This window comes from Apteryx mantelli, chromosome 2 (assembly GCF_036417845.1).
Source record: "Apteryx mantelli isolate bAptMan1 chromosome 2, bAptMan1.hap1, whole genome shotgun sequence".
Lineage (NCBI taxonomy): Eukaryota > Metazoa > Chordata > Aves > Apterygiformes > Apterygidae > Apteryx > Apteryx mantelli.
This window is the reverse complement of record NC_089979.1, coordinates 112,532,177-112,550,289: the sequence shown is the minus strand read 5'-3', so window position 1 is coordinate 112,550,289 and position 18,113 is coordinate 112,532,177. Positions and strand designations below refer to the sequence as shown.

The window sequence follows — 18,113 nt, the reverse complement described above, 5'->3', positions numbered from 1 at the left end:
TGGGGGCAGTGTCATTCACAAGTTGGCCACAGTCGCCAAAATAGAAGTCATTATCTGGTCAGTCACCCTGGTTTAAAGGCCAAATTTACAAATTTTTCAAGAGCAAAATAGGCCATTGACAACTTCTGACAAGGAAGCATGACTGCTGATTGTCATCTGTTGTACTCGTGCTTATGCTGCCATTATTTTAACTACTAGGCATGAGAAAATAGCGGGTTTCTCCCTCAGATTTTTACTGCGATGTTACTGATTTGAATGCTTTACAGTATACACCCAGAATTTTGATTAACATCCTGTGATATACTTGCCATTTGAATATTTTTTATTTTGCTTACCTTTCTTTGATATGAAGTCAGTTAGCATGTTTGTTATTTGAAAAGACGCGTAGATTGTAAGATATTTCCTCCTCGTTGATGTGAATTAGCATTCAGTTGCCGCTGTCTGAAAATCTGAAACTTAACCTCGTTTTGGGGAGGAAGTCAAACAGGATTAACCACTGAATAATTCTTTGCTTTTTCCACCAGAGGGCAGATTAAGCTTGCAGATTTTGGGCTTGCTCGGCTGTACAACTCAGAAGAAAGGTAAGATGATACCATAATGTGAAAAAGCATTTAGAAGCTTGATTTCTTACATAATTCTGAGTATTATGAGGGCCAGAGAAGAGGACTTTTTTTTTTTTTTTAGAGAAGATGTTATGATACTGCAACATAAATGATCACTTAGGAGAACGAAAGAAGTGTGTATGTCTTGTACTGCATAAAGACACAGATTTCTCTTTGTGTAAATATATTGCCTTTCCACGTGTTCTGGATAAATAATTTTAGAAAAGAGACATGAATAGATTGGAAATGAGGGGTTGCAGTTCTGAGTAGGCTGCATCAGGATATAGGTTTATGCTTAATATTAGTTTCTGGTCCTGTAAACCTAAAATATATTCTTTTTGTTGTTATACCTGGGAAAGGTTTATTTAGGAAGAGGAAAGTGAAATTCTTATGCTTCTGGAATTAATATTGACAAGAATCAGTGTACAATTTCTTTTAAAAAGGCATTGATTTTGTGTAAGATTTAACCTTAAATTTGAAGAAATTGGTTTCCTTCTTTAGACAGTCAGTCATGTTGAATATCCTGGAAACAGATATGAGTTTAAATTAAAAAAAAATCTGAAACTTCTTGTGACTTGTGCTTCTGTTGTTATTGGCCTTAGTATATTTGTAATTAAGAAACAGGTGCATGGTTGATATGATTAAGAACTTCTTAAATGTTTATTGTTATGTCTTGTATTTGACACTGGTGTAAGTGGTAATATATAGAACTGGATTTTCAAAGTTCAGGCTGTATATTTACATCAAGCAGTTGCATACAGAGAATATTAGAACTTTGATTTCTGCAGGCCTGATTTGGAAAATGATACCCCTAACGTTGGTTTTATGAGTATATTGTCTTCTCACAGAACTTTGAGCTTGGTGGTGGTGGTGATGGCATTGTCTCATCATCTTCTGTGCTGTTCTTTCAGGAACATGTGCTTAAGTACAGTTATGGAAACTGTTGAGTATAGTAGCAGGATAAGATCATCTTAAGCAGCTGGTGGGCAATGCAGTTTCTCTATGGAGGTATTTGTAGTAAAATGGATGGATGCCATCCTACCTCACTATTTTAATGTGCACCAAACTGACATTAATTTTTTGCTTTGGTTTACTGTGGCTGTTCTTAATTTCTTATTTGTTTATTTCAGTTTTGATTGTAAAAGTAAGTGTTCATTAAAAGTTGAAAGATTTAAAGTTCAGTGTCTTTATAGTGTAAATGACAGATCTTACTATATAAAAATGGCAATACTATTACCGCATTTATACATCAATGAAACAAAGATTAAAATGTGCTTATGCTGGCTAATATAATTGCTTGTTGAACTTGGGATGATAATTGGACTCTCATTTCTCAGATTTTGACAATTGTTTTGTCATTCAATTTCCTTTTGAATAGCTTCTGACCTGCAGTAACAGACGCAATTTAACGTACTCCAACTGTGTAATAGCTGCTGTTTATATATTTTACGTTTGTTTCACTGTTGTTTAGAGCTACATATTGTTCAAAAGGATACAGAATTTAGTACAAGCATAATGGGGAAGAAATAAAGTTTTAATTTGAAGTAAGTTCCAACTGGTTATAGTTGTGCTCCTTTAAATATTATTCCTTGGATTTAATATGTTTGGAGTAAGAGATATGGCAGATTGTGTAAGAAAACATCTGTTCAAACAAAATGCACTGCAAACCAGTATATATACAATTGGTATACCTGTAGAGAAAGTCCATACCATGTAAACATTTCGTAGAGGAATGCATGCTTCAGCGAGAAATATGATAAATGATGGGATTGTTTCCAAAAGCATACTATGTTTTCAAAAATGAATTGGGGAGTTTCTTCCTGGAAAAAGACTTGGGTGCTTTTTTGGAAATGATAACACCAAGTACATTGTAAGAGCTTGTTAGGCTTTTATGCTAAGTTTATTCAAATACCACATTTCATGTTACTTTGCTTTCTTTTTGGACTTACTTTGTACTGATAAGAGTGAATTATTAAAACTGAAAGAGTTTTTGGATCACTTCTAAGACATCCTGTTTGGAAAGAGGAGATAAACTAGTGTCTGTTTTATGGCTTCCATCCTGAACTGTTGATGGTGTTTCTTGGCCTATGAGAGTTTTGCCTAAGACGGGGGAATCTCTGCCTCAGTGTCAGGATTGAAAGGATTATTCAGATCTACAGAACTTCCAGTTAGAGGCTTAAAGAAGTTGAAATATAGGAAGATATTGGAAGTGTTCAGTCTTTGAAATCAAGGTTGTTGAAGAATGTAATCCAAGAGATGGGCTCTGTCTCTTTTGTTCCTACTTACAAGAGGAGAGTGACTTTTTTTCTCCTTTTTTATATGCCTGTAGAGATCCTGTGTTCATTATTCTAGTAATCAGTAGCTGCCCAGAAATTACTGGCTTTATCCAGTCAGGTCCTTCTGTTGAATTGATTAGCAGTGTAACAAATAAGTAGTATTACTATTAAAATAATAATCAACATACAGGATTCACAGAGCATTAAGATGACTCTGTGATTATTTACATCTTTGAGGTCTGTTTCAGGCTGTCTTTTGAACCGTCTTGGGCATGCAGTTGTGTTTTGTTTTTGTACAATTGCAGGACTCAAATTAGGAAAAGGGATTGGAAGATTGTAATGTTCTTAAACAGCTCTGCAGACATAAAGCCCTCAAAATATCTTTCAACATTGAGATCATAGTAAAATGATAGTCCTCTTTTTTTTTTTTTTTCCCCTTCCCCCAACAGCCGACCGTATACCAACAAAGTTATTACATTATGGTATCGGCCTCCTGAACTTCTGCTTGGAGAAGAAAGATACACGCCAGCTATTGATGTCTGGAGCTGTGGGTAAGAATTTGATACAGAAGTGTAGCAAGCATAACAACAAGCCAAAAATAAATCTTAGATGTTTCTGTCAATCTGTATTGAAGCCATAATGATGGAATTGTGCAAAACTGTTTTACAGCTGCATCCTGGGTGAACTTTTTACAAAAAAGCCAATATTTCAAGCAAATCAAGAACTTGCTCAACTGGAACTTATAAGGTAACTTGCAGGCACTACCAACTGGTAGATGCCTCATAAACTGCCCCCCCCCCCAATATTTAAATCAGATAATGCACTGCTAATGTTTAGCAACACTAAGTTATTTATTACCCAAAGTGAGGATGATAGTGGTTTTCAGGGGCATGTAAAGTAAGTGACTTTAGATCAGACACGGAGAAGATTTTTTGTAAGTATTCTGGGGCCATAACAAGGTCCAGTTGAACAGCAAGGTTTTTGCAGTGCAGTTGGAGTTGCCCTTTACTGAAGTTGTAAAGCAGGGTAGTCAAAACGCCCATTCTTTTTTAAGAAGATGTTGCAACAGCTTCTTTGCAGCAAATCAAAAGGAGAACATGGAGAATAATAAAGACAAGTAGGTGTTTAGGAGGAGAAGGTTCTTTGCATGTTGCTGGCCTTGAGCTCTTGCTTTTACTCTTCCACATATATGCACCTGGGCTTTATTTTTTGAGGGAATATTTCTCTTCCCTTACAAACTGCCAGGCACTTGATGGAGGTAAACTTTCTCTTTTCTTCCTCAACCCAATAAATGATGATACTTATATTACTCAGTGGAACCAGAGCCTCTTTTTTTCCTTTATTCAGCAAGCAAAAATTTTGCTGTTGCTTCTGATATTGTAATTGACCTTGTAAGTGGGGAGAGGTCCTCTTCCTAGAAGCAAGGGGAAAAGAGGGCAAGTCCCACGGTATTTACAGAATCTGAAGAGTAAATGGTCAAAATTACTAATCCTTTAGCTGGTCTGGAAAAACAAAGTTTTCCAGGAGGTGCAAAGCATGTTAGGGGTCATTCTCTTTATAAAAGAATAAAACTTGTCTTATGCTTTGGTGTTTTTCTGCTTTTGACCACTAGATGGCACTGAAGCACTTAGGAGTTTAGTCATTTGGGGTCTTCTGTGTTTGCATTGTAAGTTTGGTACAGCAAACTAAAATTTTGAGGTTTCCTTCTTCTGCTGGAAGGAAACTGGCAGCTATCTGTAGCAGATTTATCCTCTTTGTTGATACTGTGCATTTTTGAATTTTTTAAAATGTAGTAATCAATTCTATTTTATCAGCATCTCTACTGCCATCATGTTGCAGTCAACAATTTTGCATTTATCCTTTCCTAACTTTATAGTTCAAAGACGGAGTGCTATTAAATTCTGATAGGAAAAGCTAGATTTTTTTTTTTCCTCCTTCCTAAAAGTTACATACCCTAACAAGCATAAAAGCAGATTGGTCTGCACAGTGTTAGGAAGATAACTAATAGATCATTAAATGTCTTGCACTAACCATTTAAATGAAATTAATGGAGGGGGTGAACTAGGGGACTGTATTTGCAAGACGGTGCCTTTATGATTGGCTGAATCATAGAGTTTTAAACCTGACGTAGTATGGTGAACTCCAGCGCCTGCTCCTCTCAGAGGTGTGGTGTTGGTCAACCCATTCTAACTATCCTGGTTTGGGCAAAACAGCTGGGGATGAGGTGAGAAGACTGAGGTTAAGGCAACTCCATTTGTGGAGATGTATTTGGCCTGGGACATAAAACTTATCACTGAAGTAAAAATATACAAGTTTTCTAATGGCCAGATCTTACTTCTATCCTTAAGCCTTATTGAGATTCTGCCCCCCTGCCCAACTAAATTCTCTTTATTCTTAAAGCTGTCAGTGAAAAGTGCTCTTCAGGCGTTTGGCATATGTCTTTCATTGACATGGGAGCTAACAGCATAAAAGTAAGTCAGAGCTCTAAACCTGGCATATCCAATTCTCCAAGTCAAATATCCAGAATACTGTCCAGATCTAGTTGCTTAAGTTCTCCATTTTTACAAATATAGTCAATTTTTTTGTTATGGCAGAGGCCTTCCTCTAGGGGGGGAGAAAGAGAGAGACACACAGTGGACTTCTGAAAGTAAGTTTGGTCAGTGAAGGATGGCAATCTTTCCTACACAATTCATGATTACTTAATGAACTGTAGAGAAAGTTTAGCTAAATGAGCCTGAACATGAAAACTGTGGTTTATTTTTGTATTCACTGTACCTGTTAGAATTAAAATGACAGCTGTGCTCACTTGTGTTTTTGGATCTCATACCCTTTTTTCCCCTCTTTTTGGTACAGCCGAATTTGCGGGAGTCCCTGTCCAGCAGTGTGGCCTGATGTTATAAAATTAGCTTATTTCAACACAATGAAACCAAAGAAGCAGTATCGTCGAAAACTGAGAGAAGAGTTTGCTTTGTAAGGATGAAGAACTAGCTTAGCCAACTATAATAGCATTACATTTTCCTGGAACACTTACAATTTTCACTGTTTTCTAGAGGCTGACTGAACCTAGTTTGGGTGTAAAGAAAAATGACTTAAAGTTCTTATCCTTCCCATGTTACCCACAGAGCTCTAATTAATTCCTATTCAATGGGAGCTTCAGGAAGGGGGAAGAAAGCCCTAGAATTTCAGCCACCTGCCAGCTTTCACCTAAAGAAACATTTGCTTTCCATGACTGGTACACCTGCTTTTTGTCCTTGTCCAAAAACCAGCTTGGATTACTTAATTGCTTTTTATTAGGACAACTGGCTCCAATTAAATATGTAATCTGGTAAACATTACAGTCTTTTTGGTCATAACTCTTCTTTTGTGTTGAATAAATTTATCCGAGCCATGTATTCTAAAAAGGTGCCAATGGACTAGTTTTGTGCAAGTATCAAACATGAAAGTTATGGAAAGCAGCTGTAAGTTTATTTAAAAGGATTTTTTCCCCTTCTTCAGCTACTTTGGGGTTTAGGAGAAATGTATCATCTTGTCTATACTAATGGGGCTTATGTTTCTAAAGCAATAGAAGTATTATCTATAGACCAATCAAAATTTAATTCCCCCTCTGCTAAATTCTGGAGTATATAGTAACGATATAGTCTTGGTTTAAAAGGTGGGTTTTTGTTTTTTGCCTTTTTTGGGGGGGGGGGGTAAGAATGATGTTTTAAACAAGTAAACCATGCATAAAAACAAAGCTAAAGAAATACAATTGTTTACTATCGTGTTTTCATAAGATTGCTCAGGAAGATCCCATCCCCCTCTCCATGCCCCCCCTTGCCCCCCCCCCCAAATGCTTGCACAGGTAATAAAAGGTGAAGTTTATCTCAGCTTTATCGTATTCCCGCCTTCTACCCAGTTCAAGCTGTGTGGGTTTCATTAAGATACAGGTTATCTGAGGAATGATTTTTCAATGACCAGTTTGGAGGTGGATGGGGTATGTATTAAAACTTTGTACGACAGTGTGTGATCCAAAATACAGATGTGACACTTTTCCCAATTCTGTTCTTTCTGCAGTATCCCACCAGCTGCACTAGATCTGTTTGATTATATGCTTGCTTTGGATCCCAGCAAGCGCTGCACGGCCGAACAAGCTCTTCAGTGCGAGTTTTTGCGAGATGTGGAACCATCTAAAATGCCTCCCCCGGAGTAAGTAATTTCTTTCGGCAATGTTGGTACTTACCTCTACAAAGATTTCATTAAACTCATTGTGTTTTGGTTAAAGTAGCTTGTGGCAAAACAAAAATGTTAATGCATTTAATTGGATAATGACGATTCTCCACTAAAAGGATCGTGCAGTTCAGTGGCTCTTGCATCATAATAGCAATGGTTGTGAGGGTCTATCTGAGACCTGTTTGATTTATATTTCCCGGAATTAGTGACCTTGCTGGTATCATTTAAAAAAGAAATCCTTGTATATGAATGTTCTAGTGTTGAAAAGGATCATTTCTTTTTTTGTTTTTTTCGAAGGTGCAATGTATTGCAATGTGCAGTAGGGTGCTTGCAGTGACTAAATAGTTTAATCTGCGCAAATCATGTTTGAACAGGCCCTGAGAAACAAATGAATAAGCATTACAGAATCTGTAGGTTTAATTCTTCCCTCAATATAATTATCAAGACATAGAACACTTAATATTCTTTCAGTAAATTGGACCTGCAAGGCAGCCTGTAAAGGTGAATGAAATAACTGACAACTTTTTTAGTAGTTACCAACAGGGAAAATTATTTGCATTTTATCTGAGAATTTTATTAAAAGCTTTGGGGACTTAGCTGTTACAGAAGGTTGTTCCTAATGGTCCTGATACATGAGATTAAGAGGGTTTTTTTCATTGCCTGAGATTTCATTGCCAGAGGGTTTTTTTCAGTGCCTGAATATCACTCTATATTATCACTGGCTGAATATCACTAATCAGCAATCTGAATAGTAGGCTGTTCATTAAAATCTCAGAATCACCTACACAGCATACTGCTTATATGCAATATAAAGTAAGTGAAGGGGAAGAAATTTATTTTTCAGGGGCTTTAAAGAGTGTCCGTTTCGGAAGTTGGTTGTTCTCTTGGAAGAATATCTTCCTGCTTTCAGGAAAGAAATATAGCTGTTCCTTTAAAGAAAGTGACAGTGCTGATTGCAAGGACTGTGGGATACTTTCAGCAATGAGCTTCCTGCTTGCTGCCAGTTGCTGTTGACTAGCTACCCGGCACATCTTTGACCCAGCGTGTGGAGGGAGAGAACATAGGAAACAGCTGGTGTCATTTTTTTTCCAGTAGCTCTTGAGTGTCATCTCATTTTCCATGTTCCTGGGTGAGGATGAATGTCCGCTCAGGCGGTTTTTAGTATGTAATGGGAAAACAGAAGGCACTGTTTTACTGCCTTTCCCAGTATTTCTCAGTGTTCCACGGATCAGAATGGGGATGTTCTCCCCCTTCTTCTTATTTAGGGATGGTAGTAGAAGGAATCTACTTTCTCGGTCGTCTGTACTGTAAGATTATAAACATTATATAGCCATGTCCGTTACTGTGGACAAATATCAGCAGAAGTGATACTTTTACAAGAAGACAAAGGAAGTAATCACCCCCACCATCTCCCCCCGCATCCTTCATTTTGATAACTTTGTTACTATTTGTTGCTCTGCAAATTAGATCAAGTTAACCAAATTGCTCCCTTCAGGCTTAACGTTAAGAATATTGTTCTCTTAAATAAATTTATGTTCAGTTTCTAGTAGTTTTGATGGGAATTATCAGAAGAAGATAGGGTAACCTGAATGTGGTCCAGCAGCTGTCCTAAACAACCTAGTGGTTTCACAATGTTATTCATGTTTTGAGTAGGTTCTCTTCTTTTATTTGTTACAGGTAGTCAAGGATTTTACTGCAGAGCGTTACTTTCTGATATTATCATTATAATTAGAGATTTAATAACAGAGGCTCTTAATTCTTCTGTGACAAAATTTTAACCCTGTTGCATATTAATACTGTATCATGACCTATGTTTTTCAGCCTTGTTGCATTAAAAAAAAAGCTGCGCAGAAGTTTAAGTTGTTTCTGGGTCAGTGTTGAACTTAACTGCTGGAGCTCATCAGCAGTGACTTGGAAGTCAGGAAGCATTGGATCTATTTAAGATCTTTGACCATCTATTTTAATGGCTTGCTCTCACAGTATTGAAGAAATGAGCTGTCTCAGATCTCAGCAACGTGAGGTCACATAATATATTTAGGCTTTGGGCTTCAGTCAATGCCAGAAGATGAAGCCCAGTTCATTCCTGGGTTCTGGGCCTCACCTTATCGTACTATCATACGTGAGGTCTTAATGCAGCAGCTTGTTCTTCATTTGCTTAAATAGCAACTTTGACTATTCTGTTTTATAGCAAACATGCAGCATTTGTTTGTTGGATTACAAGTTGTTTTGAAGCCTTAAGTTACACAAATAATTTCCTTTGTAAATAAGAATGCAAGTTGCAAGAAGGCAACATTGATTATCATTTCAAGACATATGTTCCCTTTATCTGCCAGAGGGACCTTGTGCTTGTGAAACAGGCAAAGAGATTTCACCTAGAAAAGCATTTCTGAGATTGTTCAAGCCTTGGATATTTTTTGATGTATTTACAAGTTCCAGTAGGTTCACCTTTACAAACTTTACATTATGTATAATTTGAGCATTTATTTTACTATGGTTAAAAACCATAAATAAATTTCCCTGGTCGAACTGAACTGATAATCTCTAATCATTCTTTGCAGCCTTCCTTTGTGGCAGGATTGCCATGAACTGTGGAGTAAGAAACGCAGAAGACAGAAGCAGATGGGCATGACTGACGACACAACAGCAGCTAAAGTCCCTAGGAAGGATCTGTCTCTAGGCATGGATGAGAGCAGAACCAACACCCCACAAGGCATGCAAACTTCTTCCCAACTCAAAACTCAGGGCAGCTCTAGTGTAGCACTTGGTCAGTAATATTTTCGGTTTTTATAATTACCTACTACTTGGATTGCACATCTAGAAATTTTAGATGTTATTTTCAGAGTACTGAAGTCTTCTGGATTCTTGAGGGAGAAACAATATTGTAAGTTAAATATCTTTGTTTCAGAATATTTGTCTTTTGCTTTTGGGAACCGGGCATTCCTTTTAAATTTTACTTAATTTTTCAATCTGGACAGTGTGAAAGCTCTTAACTACCTTGCTCTGTATTTTCAGGGGATTTTATTCATTCTCATTTATGTTTTTTCTGTAATTGTACAAGTCAGCTGCTATTCTGAGGTCATCACAGTCTCCATAGATTGAAGGAATTTTATTGGTAATGGTAAACTGACCAGAAAGCAGATTTTAGAACAACCATCGCTCCAAATAAAATAGATACCTTCAGCATGCTGTGTTAGTCTTCAGCTTTCCAAGCTTTTGGGGCTGAACTTGTAACTTAAAAAATACCGCTATAACAAGAAGTAGCTACCTCTATAGTTTGCACAGCTATTAAAGTATAAACTTAACCCAAGTGTCTTGCTTGGAGACCAATTTTACAAATACAACATGAAGAGTAAAGTAGCCATTTTCTTATGCAGGCATCACCAAACTGCTGAGTATTCTCAACAGGCATGTGTTTTAACTTGCAGTCTGAAGCATACTTATACTGTTCCTCATTAGTATATAAAGCATACAGAATAACAACATCAAATGGATACCTCATAAGTTTAATTTAGACCATTTTTGGTTGTGCAAAGTGACATTAAATCCAAAGACACTGATACAGGAGCCCAGCTGAAGACAGTGAATGAATTCTCTGGGCATGCAAATTCTTTGATACTAACCACCTTGAATCAACTCTTCATTTAACAATAGACCAGAGCTCCAAATACTCTGTGCAAAGATGTAAAAGTATGTTCTTCTGATCACTGAAGTTTATTACCTCTTGCTCCTCTTCCTCTTGTTTCTCACTATAACCCAGCTGTGGGCTTCTGGTACTCCTTACATTTACGCTAAGGTTTTGGCAGCATTTTCAGGCATTGCTTTTGGTAGCCCTTGGAATTCTTTTCCCCCACAAATGAAAAGTGTATAGAAGCTTAGAGACTCTGAAGGGTAGCAGTTATTTTCTTGGTGCTTTTATAACAGGTGGCCTGTTAACAGACTATTAACCTTATTAATCATTAATACTAACCATGCATAACAAACTAACCAAATACAGAATGAATCATCCAGACCTATACTGCACATATGTACATAGAAAAATAATCCAGGTAGAAAAGAAGGAACTTCAATTTGCAGTGGAGTTCAGACAAGTTAGCATAGATGTGTTTTCTGTATTAAGCAAAGCACTTCTTGAAATCCTGAATATACTTTATTTAAAATCCTTCATGATGCACACTAAAGAAGTCAGTGCACAAGTGCATGATTTAATCAAAATCATTGCATTTATTTCTGAGCCAAAACAAAAATTTGGGGTTAAAAATGCCTTGGATCAATTGATATTGTTCTGATCCATGAATGAGACCTCTGGTTATTGTATTTTATAATTTAACAGGAGCTATGTAGAGCTCAATAATTCTGTTGTGGTAGAAACTGCCAGGCTTCCCGAAATACAGTTTGCTTCCAGAATGGGCATGAAACTAATCAAAGAATATGGAGTAGGTAGATTTTTTTTTGATTTTTTTTTTTTTTGGCTTTTTCTGCTGAATTTTCACTTTGAGAGTCTGAGGGAATTCTTTATCTTCCTGGTACTTGGGCATACCATCAATAGATGTCACAGTCAACTGTAAACCTGACATCTGATTGAAAGTCAGCAATATAAAATATTAGAAATTATATTTTTTTCTGTATTGCCAAATACAAGGTGTGGTGGTATTTTTGTTTTTTAATCATTGCAATCCTTGGAACCCCTCTCTCAGTGGGTTCTGAGTGATTACATCCCAGTGCACTTCAAGCAGGTTTGTGAATTCTGCAGTACTTTGTTTCCAGCTGTGCTCTTTTTAGTCCTGCGAGGCAGACAGTTCTGTGTATGTACACATGGGCAAATGAGAGATTACATCTTCTGCCTGTTTCTACATTGACTGGTTCTTGATAAAAGCTGTAGTTATGGGCAGTGTGCTATTCATATCTGATGCCTGATAATGAGATTTGAGAAGCTGTTTAGTAGATTTAACTTCTTTTTCTTGTTAATATTCCATATTTCTATTATTTTATTCTATTTTAATTACATTGGTTTATTTTAGTATTTTTCCTTATTTGGTAGAAGTGTAATTGAAATTTGAATGCCATAAGATTTTTTTGTTGTTGTTGCATTTTCAATTTACCAACAGTAACACAGCAAATATTTTGTCTGTGTGACCATTTTTTCAGGCTTAGCTTTGAATCTGCCATGAACAAATACATTGATAAACTAGCAGAAAGGCAGGGTAGAAGAGGACAGAATGTACTGATATGGATCTGGCTTTCAGAAATTCAGAGCTCTGCCAGCACAGTCGCGCACACTTGCTTTTTTAACTTTCCTTTCTTCAAGTCCTCTACTCATGGAACATGTTAAAATCCATGCTGCTTCTCTTCTTTTAAAATAAACTAACACAAGGGGTGTTTGAAAATAAGAAAACACTTTGATATTCTGACTTCCTTATTCATATTCCCCCGCCTCACCATCATCTCTTCTTTGTGGCAAATAAACTCCATTTCTTTAAAGAAACTGTGTATGATCACAAACCTGCATTTTCCTGCTACTCGACGGTTGACTTCTTGCCCTTCAGACTCAGCACTTGTTACCTCTTTCAGCTCTTTTGCATTTGTGCCACTGACTTCTGGGTCGCCTAGAGCCTGGTCAGTTGAGCGGGTGTTAGAAACCAGATGCTGATTTAGAATGGGCCAGAATATAACTGGAAATGTGTTTTGCAGATGGCCACGTGTTAACAGAGGGATGCGATATGTCCAAGATAGGAAATTTTGTGGGGAATTCCAGTCTTAGAGCTGCCTAAAGCAGGTGGCCTTAAGCCCCAGCTTAGATGTATTGTGGAAAATTGAGCTCTGGCCTGATGTTTCTCATCTGTCCAAGTGTGTGTGCACACCCCTTGTTAAGTCATTTTCTTTGCATTGGATCTTACTTTTCCATTTCCTATAGATACTCCCCTAAAGGCAATTAATCTGTAAAAGCATTCCATCTCAATGTTGTCCAAAGCCATGCTTTGCCGGTTATATCAGCCATGCTAGATTAGTCTTAATTTTGAGTTTCTGAAATATGACAGTTCTAAATAATACTTAAAAAAACCCCTTTTTTGTCTTTAGCAAAAACAAGCACTGGACAGCAGTTAAACCAGAATGAAGTGGCAATCCTGCTAAACCTGCTACAGTCTAAAACAAGTGTTAGTTTGGCACAGTTTGCCCAAGTGTTGAATATTAAGGTAAACGCAGAGACTCAGCAGCAACTAAATAAAATAAATCTTCCTGCTGGAATTTTGTCAGCAGGTGAAAAACAGTCAGAACAGCAGCAGCCACCGCCGCCTCCACCACCACCGCCAGAACAGGAGCCTCTAAAACAGCCAACCGTCACGCAGCCTCCTGTGCCACCTGCTCAGCTGAGTCAGCCTAAAGTTGAGACTGATGCTGCCCAGGCAGCCGTACAGAGTGCGTTTGCTGTTCTGTTGTCTCAGTTAATTAAGGCTCAGCAAACAAAACAGAAAGATTTTGTGTTGGAGGAGAAGGAGAACGGATCAGGAAATGAAATGTCATTGCAACTCAGGCAGCCTCCAGAGCCCACCACTCCTGCGTCCGTCAGCCGGGACGACGTGGAATCTCCGGCCCCTGTTTACCCACATCTGATCAAGTCATTATATACGTCTGCAGGTACTGAAAGCCTTTATTGCTCACCAGCAAATACCTTGAGCAATGGAGATTTAACAGTTTGGGGATAAAGAGTTAACATGCTAACCAAATGAGTCTGTGTGAGTATAGGAGACGTAACAGTTGAACTGATTTCTCTTTGTCGCCTTTCATGTCTGCATGACTTTCAAACTTGACCATCACTCTGCTCAGGTACAAGCCACTGTGCATTTTATTTTTGGTAGGGTGTAAATGCCTGCTTGGAATTTGTGTCTTGCTGTAACAGGTGCAGTGCAGACACAGTACACGATAATCCCTGCTGTAAGAGGGACACAAGTACCTGTAGCTTTTCTGATGAAAAAGGTTTTTTGTTTGGGATTGTTGTTTTTGTTGTTGCTTTAGTGGTGGTGTTGATAGAAAAGCCTGGTTTCTCTAGAAGGTTCATCAGCTGAATTTACCAATTTTGCCTCTGCTTTTGGATAAAGCCCATTTTGGGGGAGGGTATTTTATTTTTGTTTTTTATGCTAACTACAGCAATTCGTTACTGTCAAATCCTGTAAGAGGTTACATGCAACTCTCACTAAAGCATATAGTCGAAGGTTTCCGTTTGGGTACAGTAATGGCTTCCTTGGTCTTCTCAAAGTTTGGATCTTTGATTTTCTTGGATTGCTATTTCAGCCATATTATGTTGTAGTTTATGTATTGCTCTGTGTTGTCTGTAGCTGTTAAATATTTTGAAGTGGTTTTGGATTTTTGAGGGTTGTGGTGTTTGGGTGTGGTATGGAGTTTTTGTTTGCTTGTTTTGTTTTTAACCTTAATTGTTGGTGTTCCCTGGTAGGGTGGCCTTCTGTCCCTTTCTCAGGACCTTTCCAAGTGGGTGCTGTTGTCCACACCTTTTCTGTTCTCTCTTTGAACTTTCTAGTGTATCTGTCACTCCAGTAATTTTTAAAGGAACTGTAGCATTTTCTCCAGCTCTGATTGCTGAGTCATTTTATTTGAAGGAGAAGCCTGCATCACTCTCCTGAGACAAATAAGCTGTTGCCTTCTCCAAAATAATCTGCCCAACTAGCACTAAGCTTAAATAATTAGCTAATTCGAATTGAATAACAGACCTCTGTAGTGTTGGGGAAGGAGTCCTGTCCTTTTCTTTCTGGTATCATTATTGCAGGTTTTTATTCCAGAACCTTTCTTTTTTGTCTGTGTAGGTCAAGAGGATTTGGTTAGGCAGTCTGAGATGAGGCTTCTAAACCGAACGCCTGAACAAGAACGCCCTCGCATCTTGCCTCCGGACCAGCGTCCCCCAGAGCCACCAGAGCCTCCCCCTCTCACTGACGAAGACCTTGATTATCGGACAGAGAACCAGCATTTGCCTATAACTAACTCTTCAGGAACAGATCCTCACGCAGGAGTGAAAGCAGCTCTCCTCCAGCTGCTTGCTCAGCATCAAGCTCAGGCAACAACAGAGGAGCCAGTACAAACCAGTGTGGATTATCAGGCTAGAGACACCTATGTGACAGGCCCAGACTACAAGGATAACTTTGGATCATCTTCTTTCTCATCTGCCCACTACGGTAGTAGCGATGGAATAGGAAGTGGATCGTCAGGAGCATTGGAAAGGAGGAGCTTCCTCGGAAACTCGGATATTCAGCCTTTGGATAACTACAGTACTGCTTCATCTCACTCTGGCGGTGCGCCTCCTCCATCTGCCTTTTCAGAATCCTTTTCCAGCTCAGTAACTGGTTACGGAGACATTTACCTCAGCGCTGGTCCCATGCTGTTTAGTGGAGACAAAGACCATAGGTTTGAATACAGCCACGGCCCGATCCCAGTTCTGGGAAACAGTGGTGATGCTTCCAAGGGGCCGGAGAGTACTCATGCTTTGCCCGCAAAGATGCACAACTATAGCTATGGAAGTAATTTACAGGAAAATCCTAGTGGTATCAGCCACATGCATGGACAGACTTGGACTTCTCCTGCCCAAGGACCTGGCTTTTCCCAAGGATACAGGGGACACATTAGCACATCTGCAGTGAGAGGGCGAGGCAGAGGATTACCATATTGAGTATGTTTTTCCTCAGGCACATCATTTTTATCTGGAAAAACTTTTTGTTTTCTAGCTGCAGTTTAAAGCAGCACTTCAACAGACTTGAATAATGTTAATTCAACAGCTTTATTTTTATGTGGAAAAGGGTCTTGCATACAGTAGGAAAAATTAAAAATGCTTAAAACTCATGCTGTCTGAAAACTAGATAAATTGATTGTACATGTTCACAAACTCTGGTTATGAATTTTATTTTGTATTTTGGCAGTTTTAAGTGGATGCTAAATTTAGGGACATCAGCTTTTTATGGCACTCTCAGATCTTCTGAACTATGCACATTTGTGCTTTTTTTTGTAAGTTTGGACCAACTTTTATGTAAAAAAAATTTTACAACAATCAAAGCAGGGCACTGATTTATTTGGTATTTTTCTTTTTACAGAACTACCTTTAGTCAAAGGTCACTGTCAGTCTTTGCACTGCTTTCAGTGTTATTGTGGAAGGTGTACTTTGTGCTCATTTCAGATAATAAAACACAACCTTTCTCTTGATGCAAAATTTTATAAATATTTGGTCAATGTTATTTTCCTTTTCTTTCAAAAAGAAAAAAGAGAATGGATGTTCTGGTAAAATGTTCTCTCCATCTCCCAGGCTTGTTTATATAAAAACTGTTTTACTTGAATGGTAAGTGCCTTAACATGTAAGCTTAAGGTCTGCAAAAATTTGGAAGTACTTCATAGGTTGATATGAAAATTAATACCTAAACCTAGGTAGTTAACATGAAAATTCAAATAATAGGTAACTCAAATAGGTCGTAACCTTGTGCTGTTTACTTCAGGTGGGCCGGTTATTTAGAGACCTAATCTTGTCTTGATGAAGTGACAATTTCCAAATCGAACTTCCTAAGAAACTATGAAAGTGAGGAGAAGAATGAAGAGACTAGGTTTTTCCTCAGCTCCCTCTTGGAGTTGTATGAATTGTTTTAGTTCCTCTGCCAAATAAGCTATACTTTATATGTCCTTTACCAAGTGATGAAATAGTTTTTCTCTTAAATGTCAACAGCAGTAATTACTTTACTTTGTGTGAAAAGCTGACACTGTCTTCTTTTTACCACAAATACTTCATTACGGAAAGTAACCAAAGGAAAAATGACCAGTATTTAAAGCAACAGCAAAACATTTTACATTAGTTATAATTCTCTGTAAACTGTGATTGTGCCAACTAATCATTTTTATATCTGCTATTCCACAGAACATTTTAATTTTGGAATTAAGTCTCTTTGAAGAGCAGATAAAATGACTATAGTTAAAACTCTTACCAACAACCACTCCTCATATTAATTACAACTTCCAGCATGTTTTTTTCCTTTGACAAGAAGTGGTCTCTCTCCTGCAGAGAGGAGGTATGGTTATATTTTGCATGTACATAAAAGAATGTTTTAAAGCCCATATTGGAAACAATTTTCCAACTGATTATCCAGTTGACAAATCGGTACCTTATGTAACTGAGTGTTTAATTATTACTTTTTAAAAAGTAAAATTTCTACTTACACTATTACAAATGTAGTCTTGTCAGTGACTTTTTGGATTTTCAGAATTGAAGCCAAAGTTGTTGGGATTTTCTTTTGTTTTAATTTAAAATCCTGGTTCTCATTTATGGCTAACTACCACATTGTAGAGTATGAAAAACTCGCTTTGCTAACTAGGCAGTGCTCAAGCATCTAGCAAATGAGGAATGGAGAGTCACGTTGCTTAAGATGTTCCTGTAAATCTGGCAGTTGCCCTCACAAGGCACAGTAGAGAATCCTGCTACCTGAAAATAAAATCAACTAAGAGCAAAACGCTTGTGACCTGAATAGCCTGTACTTAAGAAAATCAAAACTTTATGTGAATGACAGTGCACTGGAAAGTTTTTCTTGAGTAAGAACACCTTATAATTTTTCTGCTGGTAAAAATTGTAAAGGCAGTATCATTAGTGTCATTTAGGAATGGACAGTGTCAGCTATGGCTTTTTGTTTACTGACCTTAGAAAAAATAAAATCCCACAATGTTCAAATACACAAAAATTGTTTCTCAGAATCTAGCAGAAGACTTTCAAAGCCCTTAGACAGTTGTTGTCACTAAGAATGTGCAGTTTGGTGTTATTCTACTGCACTTCAAATGTAAATGCAGGTGGTACTTCATTAAAAAAGCAGGTAAGTTCAGACAGAAAGTAGATCCCGAAGAATGAGAACTAAATGATTTGACTTTCAATACAAAATGTAAGGAAGATATGATATCTTCTGCTGCTTCCCTTTTGGAGGTAAATTTTCAAGTCATTTAGGTCACCTCATTTCATGCAGAGAAGCCAATCTCCTCCTCTAACTATGTAAAAAAATGA

The 18,113-nt window shown here is 37.7% G+C and overlaps 1 protein-coding gene across 4 annotated transcripts in view; it reads left to right on the top strand.

Moving 5' to 3' along the window:
• Positions 1-17,295, top strand: part of CDK13 (cyclin dependent kinase 13) — a 56,706-nt gene extending 39,411 nt beyond the window's left edge. Inside the window, exons 7-14 of one of the 4 annotated variants that reach the window (XM_067291230.1) lie at positions 525-581; positions 3,328-3,429; positions 3,548-3,625; positions 5,732-5,848; positions 6,932-7,063; positions 9,646-9,851; positions 13,163-13,720; positions 14,902-17,295. In XM_067291230.1, the coding sequence (XP_067147331.1) occupies positions 525-581; positions 3,328-3,429; positions 3,548-3,625; positions 5,732-5,848; positions 6,932-7,063; positions 9,646-9,851; positions 13,163-13,720; positions 14,902-15,758 (2,107 nt within the window). In that variant the 3' untranslated portion in view covers positions 15,759-17,295. The remainder of the gene's footprint in view (positions 1-524; positions 582-3,327; positions 3,430-3,547; positions 3,626-5,731; positions 5,849-6,931; positions 7,064-9,645; positions 9,852-13,162; positions 13,721-14,901) is intronic. The other 3 variants (XM_067291233.1, XM_067291231.1, XM_067291232.1) reach the window with 3 other exon arrangements.
• The last annotated feature ends 818 nt before the right edge of the window (positions 17,296-18,113 follow it).